General features: G+C 46.9%; 1 protein-coding gene across 33 annotated transcripts in view; it reads left to right on the top strand.

The window, feature by feature from the left end:
- Positions 1 to 17,560, top strand: part of TCF7L2 (transcription factor 7 like 2) — a 202,567-nt gene that overhangs the window by 162,612 nt on the left and 22,395 nt on the right. For 28 of the 33 annotated variants that reach the window (XM_070363907.1, XM_070363906.1, XM_070363903.1 and 25 more), the window contains 2 exons: positions 13,024 to 13,156; positions 15,672 to 15,774. In XM_070363907.1, coding sequence (XP_070220008.1) covers positions 13,024 to 13,156; positions 15,672 to 15,774 — 236 coding nt within the window. The remainder of the gene's footprint in view (positions 1 to 13,023; positions 13,157 to 15,671; positions 15,775 to 17,560) is intronic. The other 5 variants (XM_070363900.1, XM_070363898.1, XM_070363914.1 and 2 more) reach the window with 1 other exon arrangement.

The following is a 17,560-nucleotide window of genomic DNA, read 5'->3' as shown; positions in this document are numbered from 1 at the left end:
TCTTTTGAGACAGCCAGAAAATACATTTCTAGTCCAAGTTGCCCATCCTGTTTGCTGCACTTTATAAGTTATTGTTGCTGAGTGATTGGGAGCTGTCCATCAGCGGGAAAGGAACTTGCAGTTTACTTAAGAAATTGCATGTGTGACAAAGGCAGCTGCCTAGTGTGGTGGTCCGCGTGAATAGAGGGAGGGGAGGCAATTAGGGGGCTGTGTGGTTGGGGCTTTTTACTTGTCAAACTGGAGCCTCATTGCTTTTGTTACCGCCGTGTAAAGGGAAATGGCAGGGTTTTGTTTTGGTATTAAGGGCCTTAAAGCTTACTGCCTGACACTTACACAGGAAGGCCGAATAAAGTCCAGAAACTGGGGCCACGGAGCAGTATTTTAAAAAAGAAGAAGAGAAAAATTAAGAATCCTCACTTTTTTGTTACCCTGAAGCCCTTCCAGTCCTTATGGGGTTTTTTTGTGGAAGGGGACATTGTGGGGAGGTGGAAGTTGCAAGGGGTACCAACTTGTCTGGTATAGTAACAGTTGCTTAAAGACCGACATCAGGAAAAACAGCCGTGTGGGTTTGCAGATAAACAGCTGGACAGTCGAGTCGGTAAATTAAAAACATCTCCTGTATGTTAGGTGTCCCGCGCCAGAAGAAACAATCTTTGCCACCGGTCTTGCTTGAAGCAATACCGGGCGGCCGGGACCCCATGTGGCAGCCGGGGTGTTTTCTTACCTGCATGCAAATCGGAGTTGTGTGTTTGCTTTTGAAGAGGGTGAAAAGATTTCACACTTGGGGAGGGGAAGAACCGGAAAGGCGCTCTGGGTGAGTGTTGTCCTCTGCAACTTTCTTCTGTCTTTAACCCCTCCTGGAGCAGACACCCTCCCACAGTCCCCTCCTTCATGGAAAAGAGGATGATTTCAGGCCTGTGATGTCCGGGTCTCTCAACTCCAATTAAGTTAAACCCACACACATGTACCCAGTCCTGGATCCTAGGAGAGACCCGGGAAAAGTAAGTCGGGTTGGGGGGACTCAGGGATTGCCTTTTTTCTCCTTCTCCTCTCTTCCCTCTCTCTCTCATTCTGGGGAGAAAGCTCACAGAACTTACAGTCAGAAAGCCAGTGAGCGTTCAGACTCCTGGAATGTCAGTGAACGCGGGAAGCTTCCGTTCTTCTGCTTCCAGAGAGGTCAACTGAAAAATCTTACAGGCTCAGTCTCTCGCGCTGGAAGGAGAAGAAGGGTGTGTGTGTGTGGCAGGCAAGGCCCTACCGAGTGTCACTCCCGTGTCATTGACAAGAAAACACACTTTCCTCTCCCCATCCCCCAACCCATGGCAGCCCTCACCCTAAGAAATTTGTTTTGAGGGATTTGACATTCTTGTAGATAAAGTGCCTGCCTCCTGCCTTCGGTTGATCATTTTCCCTCATGGCTGACCGTAATTTCTTAGCTACTCTTAGCGGTGGCTCTGGCCCCGCTGCCCAAGGTAACGGGTGAGGGAGGGGGGACTCTGTTTAGAGCTCGAGCTGGCTGGGGAAATGGGCCTCCCCCTTCCTTCAGGGATTTTGCAGTGGTACAGGGTAGAAACTGGGAGGAATTTCTTTTCATTAATTTTTAAAAATTTTAATCTGTAACCAGTCGAACTAGATGATTTGGTTTCTTTTTGTTTGTTTTTGCCTTTTTTTTGGTTTCAGAGGGATGTGTGTGGAGAGGGAAGAATTAACCAAATAACTGCAGGCATCGTGAGCGAGAACTTGGGGAGCATTTTGAGTGTCCCAGGGCAGAAATTGGGAGCCATCTCCATCTTTTAAGATGCCTTTTTTCAGCTCTTTAAAATGAAAGGGAGAAAGGGAGGGGAAGTGGGGAGGAAGAAGAAAAGTGAGAAAAGCAATAAGGGAGGAGAAAAAAAGCTGGCCCAGTCCCATCTTGAAGGTACAGAGAAAGTTTTTTTTTGAGGTGGAGAGAAAGAAAACCAAAGCTATTATGGACCCTAGGAATACCATCTTAGTGGGAGTGGAAGATCTGAGTGGGAAGGGAGGCGCGGTGGCCTCTGGGCTCACTCTCTTCCACCAGTTGGGCGGTTGGCACCTCAATTTGAATTGCTGGGTGAGTAGTGGGGGGTGTGTGTGTGTGTGTGTGTGTGTGTGTGTTCATGTCCTTGCTTATATATAGTCTTGACCATTAAACCTTTGTGTGTTTTTTTTTTTTTTTTATTCAGACAGTGGGAAGGAAAAACAAGACAAGAGTAAATGGTCAACTCAAGCTATGCTCTCTCACTATGTACTTTTCATAGTGGCTTTTTTGGGGAAGCAGGGGAAAGGGTTAAAAAAAAGATGGGGAGTAGAGAAAGCTTGACTTTTATCACCATCCTTACGATTCTATAGCAACGCAGACCGGGCTCCCCAAGTGCAAGTGAGCTATAATCTGGAAAAGGGTGGTGGGATTTGGGATTTCTTCTAATAAATAATCCGCCCCCCCGCTTCATCCACCAGGGTGGGCTCCACTGGAAGAAAGAGAAGGAAAAATGACATGTTCTCCTGGAAGAGCATACTTTGGAAGCTTGAAACATTTTTGAGCAATAAGGCTTTTCCAGTAGCAGGGCTTGTGTAAACTGTGTATTTTGATTTCATATTTAATGCTAACTTTGTGTCGCTCTGTCTTTGGTTGTATTTATTTTCAATCTCCAAATTTAGATGCTGCCAGCCTTTTAGGGCTCCAGTCTTGCTTGTGGTGTTTGTATTTTGTAAATGTAATATAAAATGTGTTTTGGAAATGTGAGCAAAGACTGATGACAGCCTATTGTGCTATTAATGATCAGGGAGAAGGCCCCTTTGCAGTACCTATTTGGGGCTTAGAATACTTGATACTCTGTTCAACTCTCAGGTCAAATCCTTTGCCACAAGCTGTAAGGGCATTCTCTTGGAGGTGACTCCTTACTTGTCTTAATTATTGCTTTTTGTTATTAATTTTTGTTGTTGTCGAATGGCCAAGGAAACATTGGCAGTGGTCAGTCAACTCTTAGATCTAATATTTAGGGGAAGAAGGAATGAAATATACTACAGACTATAAGAGTCCTTATGTTTTCAAAATCATGAATTAAAATCCTCTGTGTCATATTGAACTAAATGGTAGGTAGTTCTCTAGTCGAGCGTGAAGGAATGGCAAACGTGTGTCTTGGTTTCCCTTCTGGTTCTGTGCAACTTTCCAGCTCAGTGTATGGTGGTGTAAACTGTCAAGAATTGTGGGGAGAAGAGTGCAGGCTGGCACTGCAAATGTATAAATTGTCTTGCCACAAATTTCCCACCATTCCCAGATTCCTGAAAGGTTCCAGACCTTTGTTTACTCAAATTACTGGGGTTACTTCATAGCAGTCCTGCTGTGTTGGTATGGGGAAGCCTCTATTCTTGATGGCTTATGGGAAGGGAGTTCCTTTGAAAGGGTAAATTCCTGACTCTGATGATACAGATATTATGATCTTTGTATTGTCACAACAGGCTGCTGCCTCCGCATTTTCTGGAAGCAACAGAGCCTGCAACCTTATATTTTTAAGGAAACCTCCCCTCTGTGGTTTGGGGATGGTGGGGGGCCTAGCTGAGCTATGTCATGGAATTCTTTCCTTCTGCAATATTTTGGAATGTGATGAAATCCTGACATACCGTCCAGATTACATACTTCTGCACACATTTGAAAACTTTTTTTTTTTTTTTTTAAGTGAACTTTGCCTGGGTCATTCCCTTGTTACCTTAAACTTGCGACAGCTGCAGTCAGAGAGGGCGGTGGGGCTGTGTCCTTCTCTCCACAGTGCAGCTCCGTGTCCTTCTCCGTGCATCGTTTATGGAGGCTGTAGATGTCCGTTAAGGAATGCCTATGTTTGGGACACTAACAGGACAAAACAGAGCAGAACAGTTCCGTTTTGCATTTGAATTCGTCTTCCCTTTAGTCTGGTTTTGCTGATTTCCTGTCGAATCCGAGTTTTGGTCCTTTGTATCTGTGGGGCCACATGAAAATGTCTATCCTACCTGTCAGTTCATCTGTTTGTTACTAGGGAGAAATTTACCTGCTCTCTGAAGGTGACTTGTTTCTTGAGCTCTTATCAGACTCATGTAACAGGTATGGCTTTCAAATACCACCTAGGTTGGAAAGTTAGGCACAGAGTGTTTAAGAAACGCTAAAGACATTTTTATATAGCTGGGCATTGTAAATAAATTAGAAAGGTGGTATCAAATTTTGTTCACTGCTTCTTTCTTGAAATCCCCAGGATGTAATAACCATTATGTACTTAAAATTTATTCAAAATCAAAATTGGTGATTTCCTTTCCATCCTATTTAGGAATCCTTAGATTTGGGGTGGTTGTGTTTTAGGGGAGATGGTCTGGAAATCATTATTTTTTTAAAAGTTGTTTTGAATTTGAGCTTTTGGATTTCTTCATTTGGAATAGGTTAGTTTTATCCCTGGCTCTGTTTTGAAAATTGACTCTCCTAGAAACAGCTGTACCCTCTTACCCAAGTCCCAAACATTCCCTGCAAACTCGGACACTTAACAAGATTGATTATGCTAACACTAATCATTTAATGCCCAAGTAGTAGAAAAATATCTTGCTGGCTGGAAGGTGGAGGTTGCAAATTCCTGGGAAATTACTTCAGGGTGAAGTGGTTGGTCCTTCATCTCTGAGACCCGGTGGAGGGTTAGGACTGTCAGAGGGCCCCCTTGCACTGCTGTGCACACCACCCTCCCCCCGCCCCCACCCTCCAGGATGCTGTGGCAAGATACTGAAGGGAGGCAGGAGTCAGGAAGAAAACCCTGGGAACTCAGTGGTCAGGGACGAGCCTGGACCGGGTGGGCCAAGGCATAAGCTCCCAAGTGCTTTTTAAAGGTTAGTTGGGGGAAGCACAATGGGATGCTTTCTTTTTATTGGAGAATAAATGTGAGTGAGTGGAAATAAATTCTGTTTAATGAACTTAACTGGAAGTAATTGTTCAAGAGTCTGTGAATGCACAGGTTTCCTGGGTTGGGCCTTGGCTGCAACATTCCCAAAACCAGGCAGCTGGACCACATCTTTATTTTCAAGGTTTAAATGTTCCCCTTCATGCATTCACTCCCCACCCTGACACCTCCAGTCCCCCGCCTCCCCTCCCCTCCTCCTTTTGGGGGACTGAGACAGGGTCATTAAGAACAGCTGAATTTGGCCCCCTAGACCCTTAATGCTCAGCAGTCTGGTTATGATACTTGCTATGTTGTTGTACTATAGAAGGGCCAAAAAAAAAACCCCAAAAAACAACAACAACAACAAAAAACCCACCCAATAAAGGCCAAGGGCTCAGGATGGTTTGTGTTAGTTCTATGTATATTCATGTGTGTGTGAGAATTTGGATGAAAATTGGCTGCACATTTATCCTCTCCCTGCCTGCCCTGTTCAATCATTTCCCTGCACAAAGAATTTTAATGCTTGTGTGAGTGCGGGAGGAACTGTGAATCGGCAGAATTTCGTAGATGGCTGGGGGAATCTTCTCTCTCCCTCTTCTTGCTGTCTAAATGGATCTGATTCCAGAGAAAGAAGAGAGGAAGGGGGAAGAAAAAGTCAGCCGTTCATAGTTGACAAAACCAACAACATCCTGAGTGTCAGACTCTGGCGCTAGTAGAAGCTATAACTTTGCAGTCTTGTGGGCGCATGACTCAGGCCAGGCAGTGCACGGTGGGTACCACAGTTGCAGGGTCGTGTTTCTTTTCTGCATCTCACAGGCAGACCTCTTTTCTCTGAACCACCTCATTTCTTCAACAAAACTCAAACCCTGCGCAGCTTTCTTGGTTTTACCATTTCCAACGGGCAGTGCTGTGGCCATCCATAGAAGTCTGACCCCCAGGAAACAATGCCCCCTTGGCCCAGGTTGGGGGGGTGGGACAGAGTCTTAGGCACAGAGGAGCAGCGCCCAACCGTGAACAGCCCCTGCACGTGGGGGAGGCGGGGAGACCCTCGCTGGCTGGGCACAGGGTTACAGCGAAGGTGGGAAACAGCCCTTGCGGCCCCAGCCCCGGTGGAGGGCCGCCCACCACCTTTCCCTTCTGTGCATGCTTGCGTGCCTGTAGGAGGTTTACAGGATAGAGTAGTGAGATGCTCAGCAGGTAAGTCTGGCTGTGAGTGCAGGCCTGGTTCTAGGGCACTCCCTGACGTCATCATCTCAGCACTGAAGTGGCTGCTCACTGTTGGTGCGATGGGTTTTTGAGGCAGGAAGACTACCATAGCTGGCCCTTCCACTCTGGATCATAGCCCCCCCAAAATAGGACTAGTTGAATCACGGGGTCGGTGGGGGGCGGGTGGTTGATAAGGAAGAAACAGCGCTTCTTTGTCCCAACCTCTCCTGCCCATCAGTGCTCCATGGCCCCAGTGACATGCAGCATCTGTTACTGTTTTGCTAGGTGCCATTGGCCTTGGTACAGCCATAGGAAGCAGTGTCCCGGAAAAATGTATCAAGATGAGTCATAAACTCATTTAAAAAAAAAAAAAAACAGTAAACAGAGCTTGAAGAGTGTTCCTTCCTGATGCTGATTTCAGACCCTGGGAGGGCTGGTCATCTAAGACCCTGAAGACCCTCCCTACCCACCCCGGGGAGGGGAGAAGGCTGACAAGTGCTCCTCTGTGCTGCTTTTGTTTTATTGTGCTGGGCTCCTAAAGGCACTTTCTGGCCCCATTTTTCTTGTGCAGAAAGGGAGAGCCATAGGGGAGTATTGAAGAGGAGGGCCGGCCGCCCGAGAGGCCAGGGCCAGCAATGGCTCTATTTGTTTTCAACGTCTGTTGATTAATAGGTTGCGAGGTGAATGGCGAGCTTTCATTCCCTTTGGGTTCCCCACAGTTAGGGAAGGTGGAGGGGTTGGGGTGAGCGGAGGGCCGGCAGGGGGATCTCGAAGGGCCTGAATCACCCTTTCACTTGCTGGGTTCCCCATCTCGAACAGCATTCGGTGGACGGGTGTGTGGGCGCGATGAGGGTGGCAGGGCCAAGTTGCAGAACACCGGGCTTAAGGGTTCTCCAGGGGTCAAAGGTCAGCCACAGGGGGCGCCCCCTCCCCACCCCCACCCCCACCCCGCCCCGCCCCCGCCACTGCAGTGGATTGAATACTTCGGGTGCTTTGAGGTCTGTTAAAAGACCCTTTCTTTCTAATTTAGCCATTCAGTGCTCAAAATCCAGAGAGCTTGATGAACGAACCGGCAAGAAATGAGTCACAGCCATGCCTCCAGGTAGAAAACAGAAAGGCTCCATGATTTAAAGTCACAGGAAGATTTTGATTCCTTTTAGTTACTGTTTGCCTCATAAGTTCGGGTTTTAAGCTGACTTCCTTTTCTGCTGGGACTGACCATATCTGTCCCTGATGTCACTTGTGTCTGTTTGAGAAGCAGAAATATCCCCACTGAATGTTTCACACCCCTCCCTCTATAAGCAGCCACATGGTATGAAAATCCCTACTAAAAATGCTTCGTGCTCCGTGGCAAGGGTGTGCCTGACTAAGGCGGAGAGCCCTGGGCTTACTCCTAATTGGGAGTTCGGGGGAGCACTGTGTGCCGAGCTGGTCTGGGTTCCAGAGTGTCCCCTTGTGATCCTGAAGCATCTGTATCCAGTGCGGGAGGTCGGCCCAGGCTGCGTTTGTTGGGTGCAGTTCACGACCTCCACCTGGCAGTCAGCCCCATCCAGGGCCCATGTCTGCAGACACAGCAGCGGAAGGTGGACCTGGGACCCGTGTCCTCACCTGCTGGGTGGAACTGATAACAAACGCAGCTACCGTGTAGGTTTGTGAGGACTGAACAGTCTGTCGCAGTCAACACAGGGGCCGGGGCTCCCTTAGATGTGGCAGCACGAGCTGCGCCACTGTGAGCCGGAGAGGCCTCAGTGAGACGGCCGTCTCAACAAGGGGTCCGAGCGGCCCTCTGGGTGAGTTTCAGGCATTGCTCGTGCTGGTGCGTGTGGGCAGCTGCGGTCTCACTCCCTGAACTTCCATTCTATGAATGTTTTATGAATGTTTGCTGGGTTTTTTTTTTTTGGCTCACAGATTCCTAGTGCTCATCATATTCTTTAAGGCTTAAGCTCTCCAGGCAGCCTCCCATGATTGCCATTCTCTCAACCTTGAACTATAGTTAGCTGTCCCTGAAAGTGATGATTTCGACCAAATGCATGGGTGGTTTTGAAGATATATTTAATATTTAGATAACACACTTACTAAGAGGCACCTGGTTTTATGTTACGGTTGTTTGTCTTGAACACTGGACTCTGTAAAAAGATTAAAGAGGGAGGAGATATGTTTTTCAGCTTGTTTGCCCCACCAGCACTCCCAGCATACAGTGTGCCTTTGATTTAGATTTCCCGGATGCATTTCTGGAAGGTTTTCTGTTGTCCTCCACAAAAGGAACTTTTCACATCCAAATTTTCTTAGGGTGGTACGGTTTTGAACACAGTCCATAAAGACCTCCTTAAAGAAGTGGGAACAACACTGGAGGAGGTGGATATCGAGTCACATTCATCCCTAAGGCCTTAAACTGAAAAGAATTATTTCTAGTGATGATTTCATTATAGCAGTTATAACCCAGTTCCATTATGACCCAATGACTTGGAAAATCCACAAAAACTTTTAAAACGGAGTTTTGCCTCTTTATGTTGTGTCTAGTATATAGTGGTACTCTTAACACATTCAGTTAAAGAGTTCTAAAAGTGTTTGCTGGAAAACCAAAGCTTCTCATTAAAAAAAGAAAAGGAAAACTATTTTAATTAAAAAAAAACATAAAGTGGGAGCTGGTCGTAGAGAAGGGGGAAGTGTAAGGGACTTTTCCTATGTGGGTGGTGGTTCTGTGTATCACCTGTATCAGCTTCTGCTTCAAGGCCCTTCCCCTAATTCTTGAAGGACCTTGGTCATCTCCAGCTATTCTTATTTAACTTCCAACTCTTCTGTGACAGTGTTATTTATTAGCATAATCAAGTGATGGTTTTTCTCAAATGACATAATTAACTATTTGTGTGGACTAACTGTTGCATTTTCAAGAAAGGCGTGCACCCAAGGCAAGGTGGCCACAAAACACCCCTGTGCTCTTGCCCTGCCCTGCACGTCTTGGCCTTTGCAGTAAGGAGTGCGGGCTATGGCTGCCTTGCCCCCTGTGAATTTAATTAGAAGAGACTGGAAGGGTAGCGAACGTGACCTTCACCGAGCCCTTATCGTTAGCACTGGAATGTATTTTTCATTTTTCAAAGCTTCTTTGCCTTACATGTGTGGATGTGTGAGGCGCTGGGCTAATACACACTTCCCAAGCATGATCTCTTTAGATTTTCACAACAACCCTCTTAGGTAGACCTAGTTCTCACCAGGAGTTTGCACAGAAATGAAGGCTTGCTTGCGAGAGGTTACACAGCTGGATTGAAACAGGATTTAAACGCGGGTCTTCCTGGAATGTTCTCACTTCACTCTTGGTCACCGTGTACAAGCCAATGGGCTTGAAAACCAATTCTTCCTGTCCCCCCCCCCGAAAGACACTTGTAATAAGGTATTAGACTGGATGGTTACTGAAGGCTTCCCCTGCCCCCAGCTCTGTTCTGTGATGTTGAGTAGACTCCATTTAAGAGCACTGCCATTTGAATGAAATGAATCTGGGAGACTGGCTCTAGCCTTCTCTTCTTCTGATGCTTACTGTTGCAATTTCGAAGAGTGTACTCACCACTCCCACAGGCTGAGCAATACAGGGACACAAAGGTCTATAAGACACTATCTTTGTCCATCAGGGACTTAGCTATGGTAGGACCGAGGAAGGTGCCTCATGATCCCAGCAGTGGACACAGTGTGGTGTAGACAGAAAGGATTGTGGGCATCTGAAGCTGGAGAGACACGGGCATTTTCCAGAAGAACATCCTCCCATCATAAAAGCAGTCCAAGTATAGCCAGGTTCATTGGGAGTGGCAGTTAGACCCTGGTTTCTGCACACACGGCTGCATTCCCCCTACCTTGTTTGGGAACCACCCAACGGGTAAAGACTGTATTGTTTCTAGGGACCTGCCTAGTATGTAGTCACATCAGAAAAGAGCTCCATGTCCCAATAGCCCTCTCCCTCCCCCTGAAAGCCAGGCAGCAGTTCAAACGTCATATCTCTTCACTCCTTTCTGACCCCCACCCATACTATAGAGTTTTGAAAGATAGGACAAAACTAGTTGGCTTGCAGACTCAGGTGTACAAAATAATATATGATAGTGATGCTGGGCATAACAGGTGTCCAGCTTTTGTTGGAATCCTCTTCTCATGCATGTGTCTGACTGGAAGAGGGAGAATTAATTTTTCTCATGCATCTGAGAACTTCACTATTGCCGAAACACTATCTTCATCCTTCGACGCACAAGTAGAGAGGGTTTCCCCTGCATTTCTTGCCTGGAAGACAGTCATGGAATTTGCGCTTCTGAACTGCAAAACGGAACTGTGCCATCCTTCGAACAGCTTCTCCCAAAGAACAAAAATAACAATAAACCAGCATTCCTGTGCTTACCGTGTCTCAGGTTTTATATTTAATACTAAGCCCTTCCCATGAATTCTTTCAGGACTAATACTTGATCCATGATTAGGATTCAAGTCTCTTAACCTTTTGTGCTTGTATGGAACCTTGTGGTTCTCTGGTCTAGGGGTCATGGCTGAACAGAAGAGGTACCTGTGGCCCTCCATAGGCAGATCCAAGATACCTGGGTCCTGAGCCCAGACCCACTGAGTCAGGTCCCTGAGAAGCTTTCTTAGTAATAGGAACCCATGCCTGTGAGAATCATCTTGAGAGGTGCTTGACTCAGCAGAGAAATACAAGTCGCACCGCTCTTCTCCCGTCATAGACTTACACACTTGTTTTCTTCCATTGTTTCTGTGGTCCCATCCCCTCAAAGTCCTTCAGCTCCTCAGTGACAGTCTCCCCTCCCCTGGCCTATCCGTGGTTCCTCCCAGGGTCCCAGAGTTTTTCCACAGTTATTCTAAACTGGGGCTGGTCTGCATTCATTTCAGCAGTTGTGTATCTCTCCAGATAGAAAACTTGTAGAAGGCAGCAACTCTCATTTTCCTTTCCTCCTGATGGTCTCAAGTTCATCTGATGTGTGTGCTCCTTGCTCTATTCCATCTCCACCCCAGCACACAGTGGGAGCGTTTTTGTTGGGTAGTTTTCAAGTTGTCCTAGACAGAAATGGTTCCTGAAAACTCAGTGCATGTCTGTGAGATGCTGGCCCTGGCCTTGGAGTGGCAGTCCTGCGCTCTGCTCTCTTTGGTCATGCCCAGACTTTCGTGGCTGCTGACGAAGGAAGTGTTACTGGGTGCTTTGAATTTCAGTGTTCTGATTGCAGAATGATAATTCACAGTCCAAGGCTTCTGTGAGCCACTAGTTTCCATCTGTCTTTCTCTAAAAGTATCCAGTTGTTTGTAGGAATCATTAAGCCTGGCTTTTGGGCATGTGACTTCTTTTTCTGTTTTCGTTTTTTTCCGGGAGCATCTAGAAAGTACATATTTTCCTTTCCAAACATACCCATGGAAAAGTTAGAAGCACCTTTTAAAATGCCTTCCGCACAGTTAACTGTGGTAAGAAATACTCTTACTCTATGACACACCTTCTTCACCTATTTTTATTTATTTATTTTTAAAAAAGACAAGAAAAACGTAAAGAGGACTAACTGCTTGGTGGTCCCTGAACTCAAGAGGCGCTAGTGGGCAGCACTGGAACCTTCCTTCTTTTCTTTTAATGCAATTCCTTTTCCTTGATGTTAATGCAAGTTGTGCCTTCCTAAAAGTAATAAAAGGAAATGAAGACACGTTCTAAAATGAAAGTTGACTCTAATCCATTCATCATCTAATACTAGCCTCTTTATCTTCGCTGGTACCTAATCTGGTTAAATGTCCCTGTTGTAGGATTTTAGTGAAAATCCTCTATTGGGAATAGGGTTTTTTGCAATTGGATTACTCTCGGTAAATGGCCCAGTAGTTCGCTTGTTTCAGCTTAATTTTTTCTTTGTGATCTTGCTGGGCTAAGTTACAGCATCGCATAGGGAGGGGGAGGGATGGTTGAGAGTAGGGTAGGGGAAGGAATGGAGAATAATTTGGGCAGGTCTGATCATTGCAACTAGAAAAATCTTTAAGATGCTTTTCTTTTTTAATCCTCCTTCTCTTAACCTGTCAACACTTCCCAAACATAAAAATCGCCTGTATGTTGTTTTCCAGAACTGCTTGTTTCTAAAATGTGTACATACCCTTTATTAGCTCAATTCATCATCATCCAGTTAATTTGTTAGCATTCCCTGTGACTTCCTAATGAGATTCTCATAATGAATCCAGGCTGCTGTAATCTGCATAAAATATGCAGGTGCTCGCCTGGCAGTTTAGAGCTTTCTGGTAAAGTTCACACTCCCAACCAGACCAGAGAGAGGCTTTTCATCCTCGCTGCCTGTGAAGGATTGTAGCTTGCCCACTGGTTCTAAGGAGGTGGGAGGGGTTCAGAGCCTGGGGTGCTGGATGAGGTGGCTGGGATTAGGGCCCTGCCAGTTTCTTGTAACGGAAGCCTTCTCCCGTGAAGCCTGCCTTCCTCCCGTGGGGCCCTGGGGTGGGAGAGACCACCACCTGCAGAAGCACAGTAGGCCTGGGGGATTAAAGCCATCACTTCCGATTTACCTGCCGATGGGAAAAGTGCATATTCTTGGGCTCTGTGACAGGGGGGTGGTGGTGGTGGTGGTGGAGAAGGTATTTTAAAAGCCAGGCTCAGTGGTGGGGGTGGGGTGGGGGTGTAAAGACCAAGGCACACCTGCCCAGAGAGCTGAATCATCACCCTCTGCTATTTTAGTACAGGGACCAGGGCCAGGCGGGGTTGACTGCACTTAGGGAATCCAGGTGGGAGGGTGTGGTCAGGGCTGCCGAGGTCGGGCTCCTGGGCCGCTGGAGCCGGCCTGACTGTGTCCCCTTCTGTGCTTATTAATCCAGGTGGGAGGGTGTGGGCGGGCCTGCCCAGGTCGGGCTCCTGGGCCACCGGAGCTGGCCTGACTGTGTCTTTCCCTCTTTGCAGTCGAACAAAGTGCCGGTTGTGCAGCACCCGCATCATGTCCACCCTCTCACGCCTCTTATCACGTACAGCAATGAACACTTCACGCCGGGAAACCCACCTCCACACTTACCAGCTGACGTAGACCCCAAAACAGGTAGGACGCGTGCTTGGGTGCAGAGGAGGCGTGTGTCCCGGGACCACTGGAGGATGTGCTGCGGTGCGGGGGGGTGGTTTGGGGACTTGGGCTGGGGGCACCAGTGGAGGGGCCCCTGTTCCTCTCCCACGTGTTGGCCGGGAACCTCTTTCAGGAAACCAGAGCCTGGTGAGGGAGTGGATCTCTCCTCCCCTTTGGAGAAGTCCATTTTCAGTGCTCAGGTCTCTCCAGAGCTCCAGGTACCCCTGAGGGGCTCTCTTGGGAACCTTGCTATGAGTTCTGTTCTCAGGGGTGGCTATTCTCAGGAGTGGCTTATAACTCCAAGAATCTCAGACAGACTCGGAGGCAGTAATGGTTTTAGAGGCATCTCATGGACTCCTCCTCAGCTCCATGGGAGTCTAAGAGCCCTAACAGCATGGTTCCCTGAAGCCCCAGCTCCCTTGGTGGCTAAGGGACCATAGTCCCTTGGCAATGACTTAGTGCACCCTTGAGAGATCACATCACTGGGTTCTGCATTCTCTTTGCTGATGTATTTGGGCTCTTCCTCCCCTGTAATATCCTGAGTCTTTATTCTCAAGCCCATTTTACAGACAGGAAAACCCAAGTCCAAGATGATTTCCTCATTGCATCAAGGAACAGCCATTAGGGTCTCAGGCAGAAGATGCCACATGACTCCAGCTTTTATGCTTGTCCTCTCCTTTCCATCCAAGTGCCTTTTCCCAAAAGTGGGAAGAGGAAGAAGGCGAGGTTACTTGTAGCTCCCCTGAAACAAGATTTAAAACAAATTGGGGTGGTCTTGGGAGAACAGCTAAGGCCAGTCTCTTTCCGGCCTGGCGATGCACTTGCTGGCGTTGGTTTCTCTTCTCAGCTGGTTAATTAGCAGGATGAATTCAGAATGGCTATTCCATGTCACTTGATCGGAAGGAATTGTTGGATGCTGGGCCGAGGTAGACTGCCTGTTCAGGCCGTCTTTGCTGCCCCTGAATGAAGCCACACATTAGCTGGTTTTCAGCAGCCTCTGAGCCCCCTTTGTGCTCGTGGGGGACCGAGCCTGGCGCTGGGATGGCTGGAGGAGGCCGCCAGCCGGCCCCAGGCTCCACGAGTGAATGGCAGTTTCAACGTCTCATTTAAATAATGGTAGTACAGGGAATAGCTTTTAAATGGTTATCGTAAAACATATGATTAACGTCTGCGGACTGTTTACTTTTCCTCTGCGAACATTCTTTCAAGTGTTCGAGTGGCTTGGTGTAGGGTCCAAGCCCAGCTAATCTGTTTGGTTTTTGTAATAGAGAGAAAGCAGTGTCTGCATGAAAATGTCACCCAGGGAGGCTTAATTTACAGATTAAAAGCTTCCTGAACGAATTTTAAAAAAATGAAATAGTTTTCATCTGCGAACACACAGCTCATTCCCTTCAGTCCTGTTTTAATTCTGAGGAATTGTTCATTTTGCTTTCCACTTGAGCGGTGTAGGTCTACTGCTCTGGGCCTGAATTGTTCCCAGCCCTCTTGATTTCTAAGAAACCAAGGATTTCTCAGTTGCAGGATATGTGCCTGTGGAGCTAATGGGTGTGTGGCGCATGGACCTTCAGAGCTCGCTCCTCAGCCCCATGGTCCCACAGTACCCGTCCGCAGTGGCCTCTGTCCTCTAGAAGGCCAGGTTCTAGAGCCAGATGTACCAGGCCTCCAGCATCTCCTGGTCTGGTCAGTTCAGATTTTCCTTAGATAAGGTTCCAAGGCATTGGTTGAGTTTCTCCTACAGCTCATCTTCAATCAGAGTTCGACAGATTTAAACAGTGGTAAAGAACCCGCCTGCCAATGCAGGAGATGTAAGAGACACTGGTTCGATCCCTGGGTTGGGAAGAGCCCCTGGAAGAGGGAAATGGCAACCCACCCTGGACTTCCCACTTGCCTGGAAAGTCCCATGGACAGAGGAGCCTGGTGGGCTACAGTCCACAGGGTCACAAAGTCGGACACGATTGAAGTGACTTAGCACAACTTTTTTAGATGTTAATTTTTAGAAGCTGATTTCCTTTTTAGAAAGAAGTAACCTTTCTAAAAGCCATAACTCCAAAAGTATGTTAGAAACCAGAGGAATAACTCTCATGCAGGAAAGTCATTAGAATTAAAGAGAAGAAAAGGACAAGCTCTGGGGATAAAGGGATCTAATATTACTCGATCCCCTACTATGTGCCAGCCCCTTCAGATTTTTTTTTCCCCAATTCAAATAATCACACCGATCCCATGAGGCAGAAATATTCAAGCTGGCATTTTCTAAGTCTGTATGTGTTTAGCCAGTGTATGATCCATCTAGAAGAAGATGAATTTTTCAAGCTGGTGCAGAGGGATAATGAGATGAAACTTACCGACAAGTCTTAGGATCAGACTCATGGAAAACCGCTCGTGCTAGGATTACAGAGGTGATATCTCTCTTTATCCTCTCCCTGTTTCCATCACTTGATGGTTTCTCTTCACTTCTCTCTTTCTCTTGCACCTAAACTGTGGCTTCTTCTTCCAGGAATCCCACGGCCTCCGCACCCTCCAGATATATCTCCGTACTACCCACTGTCACCTGGCACCGTAGGACAAATCCCCCATCCGCTAGGATGGTTAGTACCACAGTAAGGAGTTCCATTTTTTAATTTCCTTTTTGTTTCTTACACGGGCATGCTTATTATTTATTCTGTGTGTGTGTGTGTGTGTGTGTGTGTCTTTAGAAGACATGAGAGGGGAGGGAGGGCCATGGGTGGGGTGTTGTGGGGAAGATGCTTGCTGATCTGCCCAATGGAAAAGCAGGCAAGTCAATAGCCATTCAGATGGATGATATAAGAGAAAAGCTATTGATATTCAGCATTCTTAACCCATGGTCACCAAAGGCTGTAGGTTCTTCTCTGGGAACATAGATACCCTTAAGGTACTTTGGGAATTGCAGAAGACTGAGGGCTTCTCTCCTGTGAAGCCTATCATGCCTCTTCAGGTGGCAGCCCAAACTGGAGTCCTGTCATTGGACTGAGGCAGCAGAGGAGTGGGTTAGTTTTGAAATCCGGGAGTGGGAGTCAGAGGGTCACAACCCCACCCCCGACCCCAGCCATCATTCCCGAGCTTGACAGCCACAGTGGAAATTTGCATCTGTTGAGAAGTTCCATGTTCTCCAACCAGCATCTCTCTCTGAGAGTCTTTGCATGTTAAGTGGCTCACCAAACTCTGAGGGGAGGGAGTGTGGGGTCGTTGGAGTCCTCACTACAGGGCACGGGGCCTTCCTGAGTATCAGCCCTAGGTCCTGGCAGCGCTCCACATCATCAGACTGCTTTTACAGTTTGTCTTCCTGTCACCTAGTCTGCTTTTCTGGCACCACCCATTAACCTTTCCTAGACAACTTTGACATGTGTTTTAAAGTCAGAGCAGAGGGCCCTTTAACGTATGGGCATACCGTGCCTGTATTTGTGTGCGTGCATGTAACCGTGACTTCTGACGGAGTGCTTCTGTGTATATCTTTCTCCACGTTGATCGGTGATCTCTACTACTTAAAAACACAGGACAATTTGTTGAATCCTATCAGGAATAAATCCTGGAAAAACTCTCAAGTTTGGGTCTTGGGGAAGTTAACCTTTCATGACCTTAAAGAAGATACAGTTTCAAAGTGGTTCACCTCTTCTCCCCAGTTGCACCTTGATTTCTCCAGCTCAGCATATTCTACAATTTCTTTCTTTTTTTTTTTTTTTAAAGGAAAAAAAAAACCTTGTGTTACACAGTAGCTGTACTAAATACCAACCCAGGTGTAGTTTCAGTTCATTTTTTGCTCCTGAACTTTATTAGGAAGGGTAGATGTGGATGGGAGTGTGTGTCCTATTTCTTCTTCTTCAGTGGGCGGGGCCATGCCTCCACTAGTCCTCAGTCATCAGTTGCCCCATTCAGCTGATGGGGAGATATTTGAAGGCTAGATAAAAAGGAATAGCCAACTCAGACAACCCTCTGTCAGGAAGAGTTGTGTGTCTTTCATGAGGATGCTATTTTGCATGTTGCTGTATTTTTTAATTATTGTAATGAGGTGTGATTGTCTATTGGTTACCCACAATTCTTCTTGGGGATTCTCCCCCCGGTAACTCTTGTCAACACTTGTTAATTTGACAAAAGGCTACAAATTAAGCTCTGTTAATTTAATGTTTTCTCACCGAGATCTAAATACCGAAAGAGGCCCAAAGCGCAACTGAAGTCCTTTGATTCACTGTACTTTATTTTGGTATAAATTTACATTCATTATTGTTTTCCTTTGGATGTGTAGCCCTCAATTAGTGTGATGGCTCCATTAAAGCAAGCGAGACTTCGCCTTTAATTATTACAACAAAACACCTACTTTCAGCTTGGGGAGAGGGTCTCTATTGACATAAGCAAAGGTTATAAAATTTA

This window comes from Bos mutus, chromosome 26 (genome assembly GCF_027580195.1).
Source record: "Bos mutus isolate GX-2022 chromosome 26, NWIPB_WYAK_1.1, whole genome shotgun sequence".
Classification (NCBI taxonomy): Eukaryota; Metazoa; Chordata; class Mammalia; order Artiodactyla; family Bovidae; genus Bos; species Bos mutus.
The sequence above is the reverse complement of the archived record's forward strand: the minus strand, read 5'-3'. Positions and strand labels throughout refer to the sequence as shown.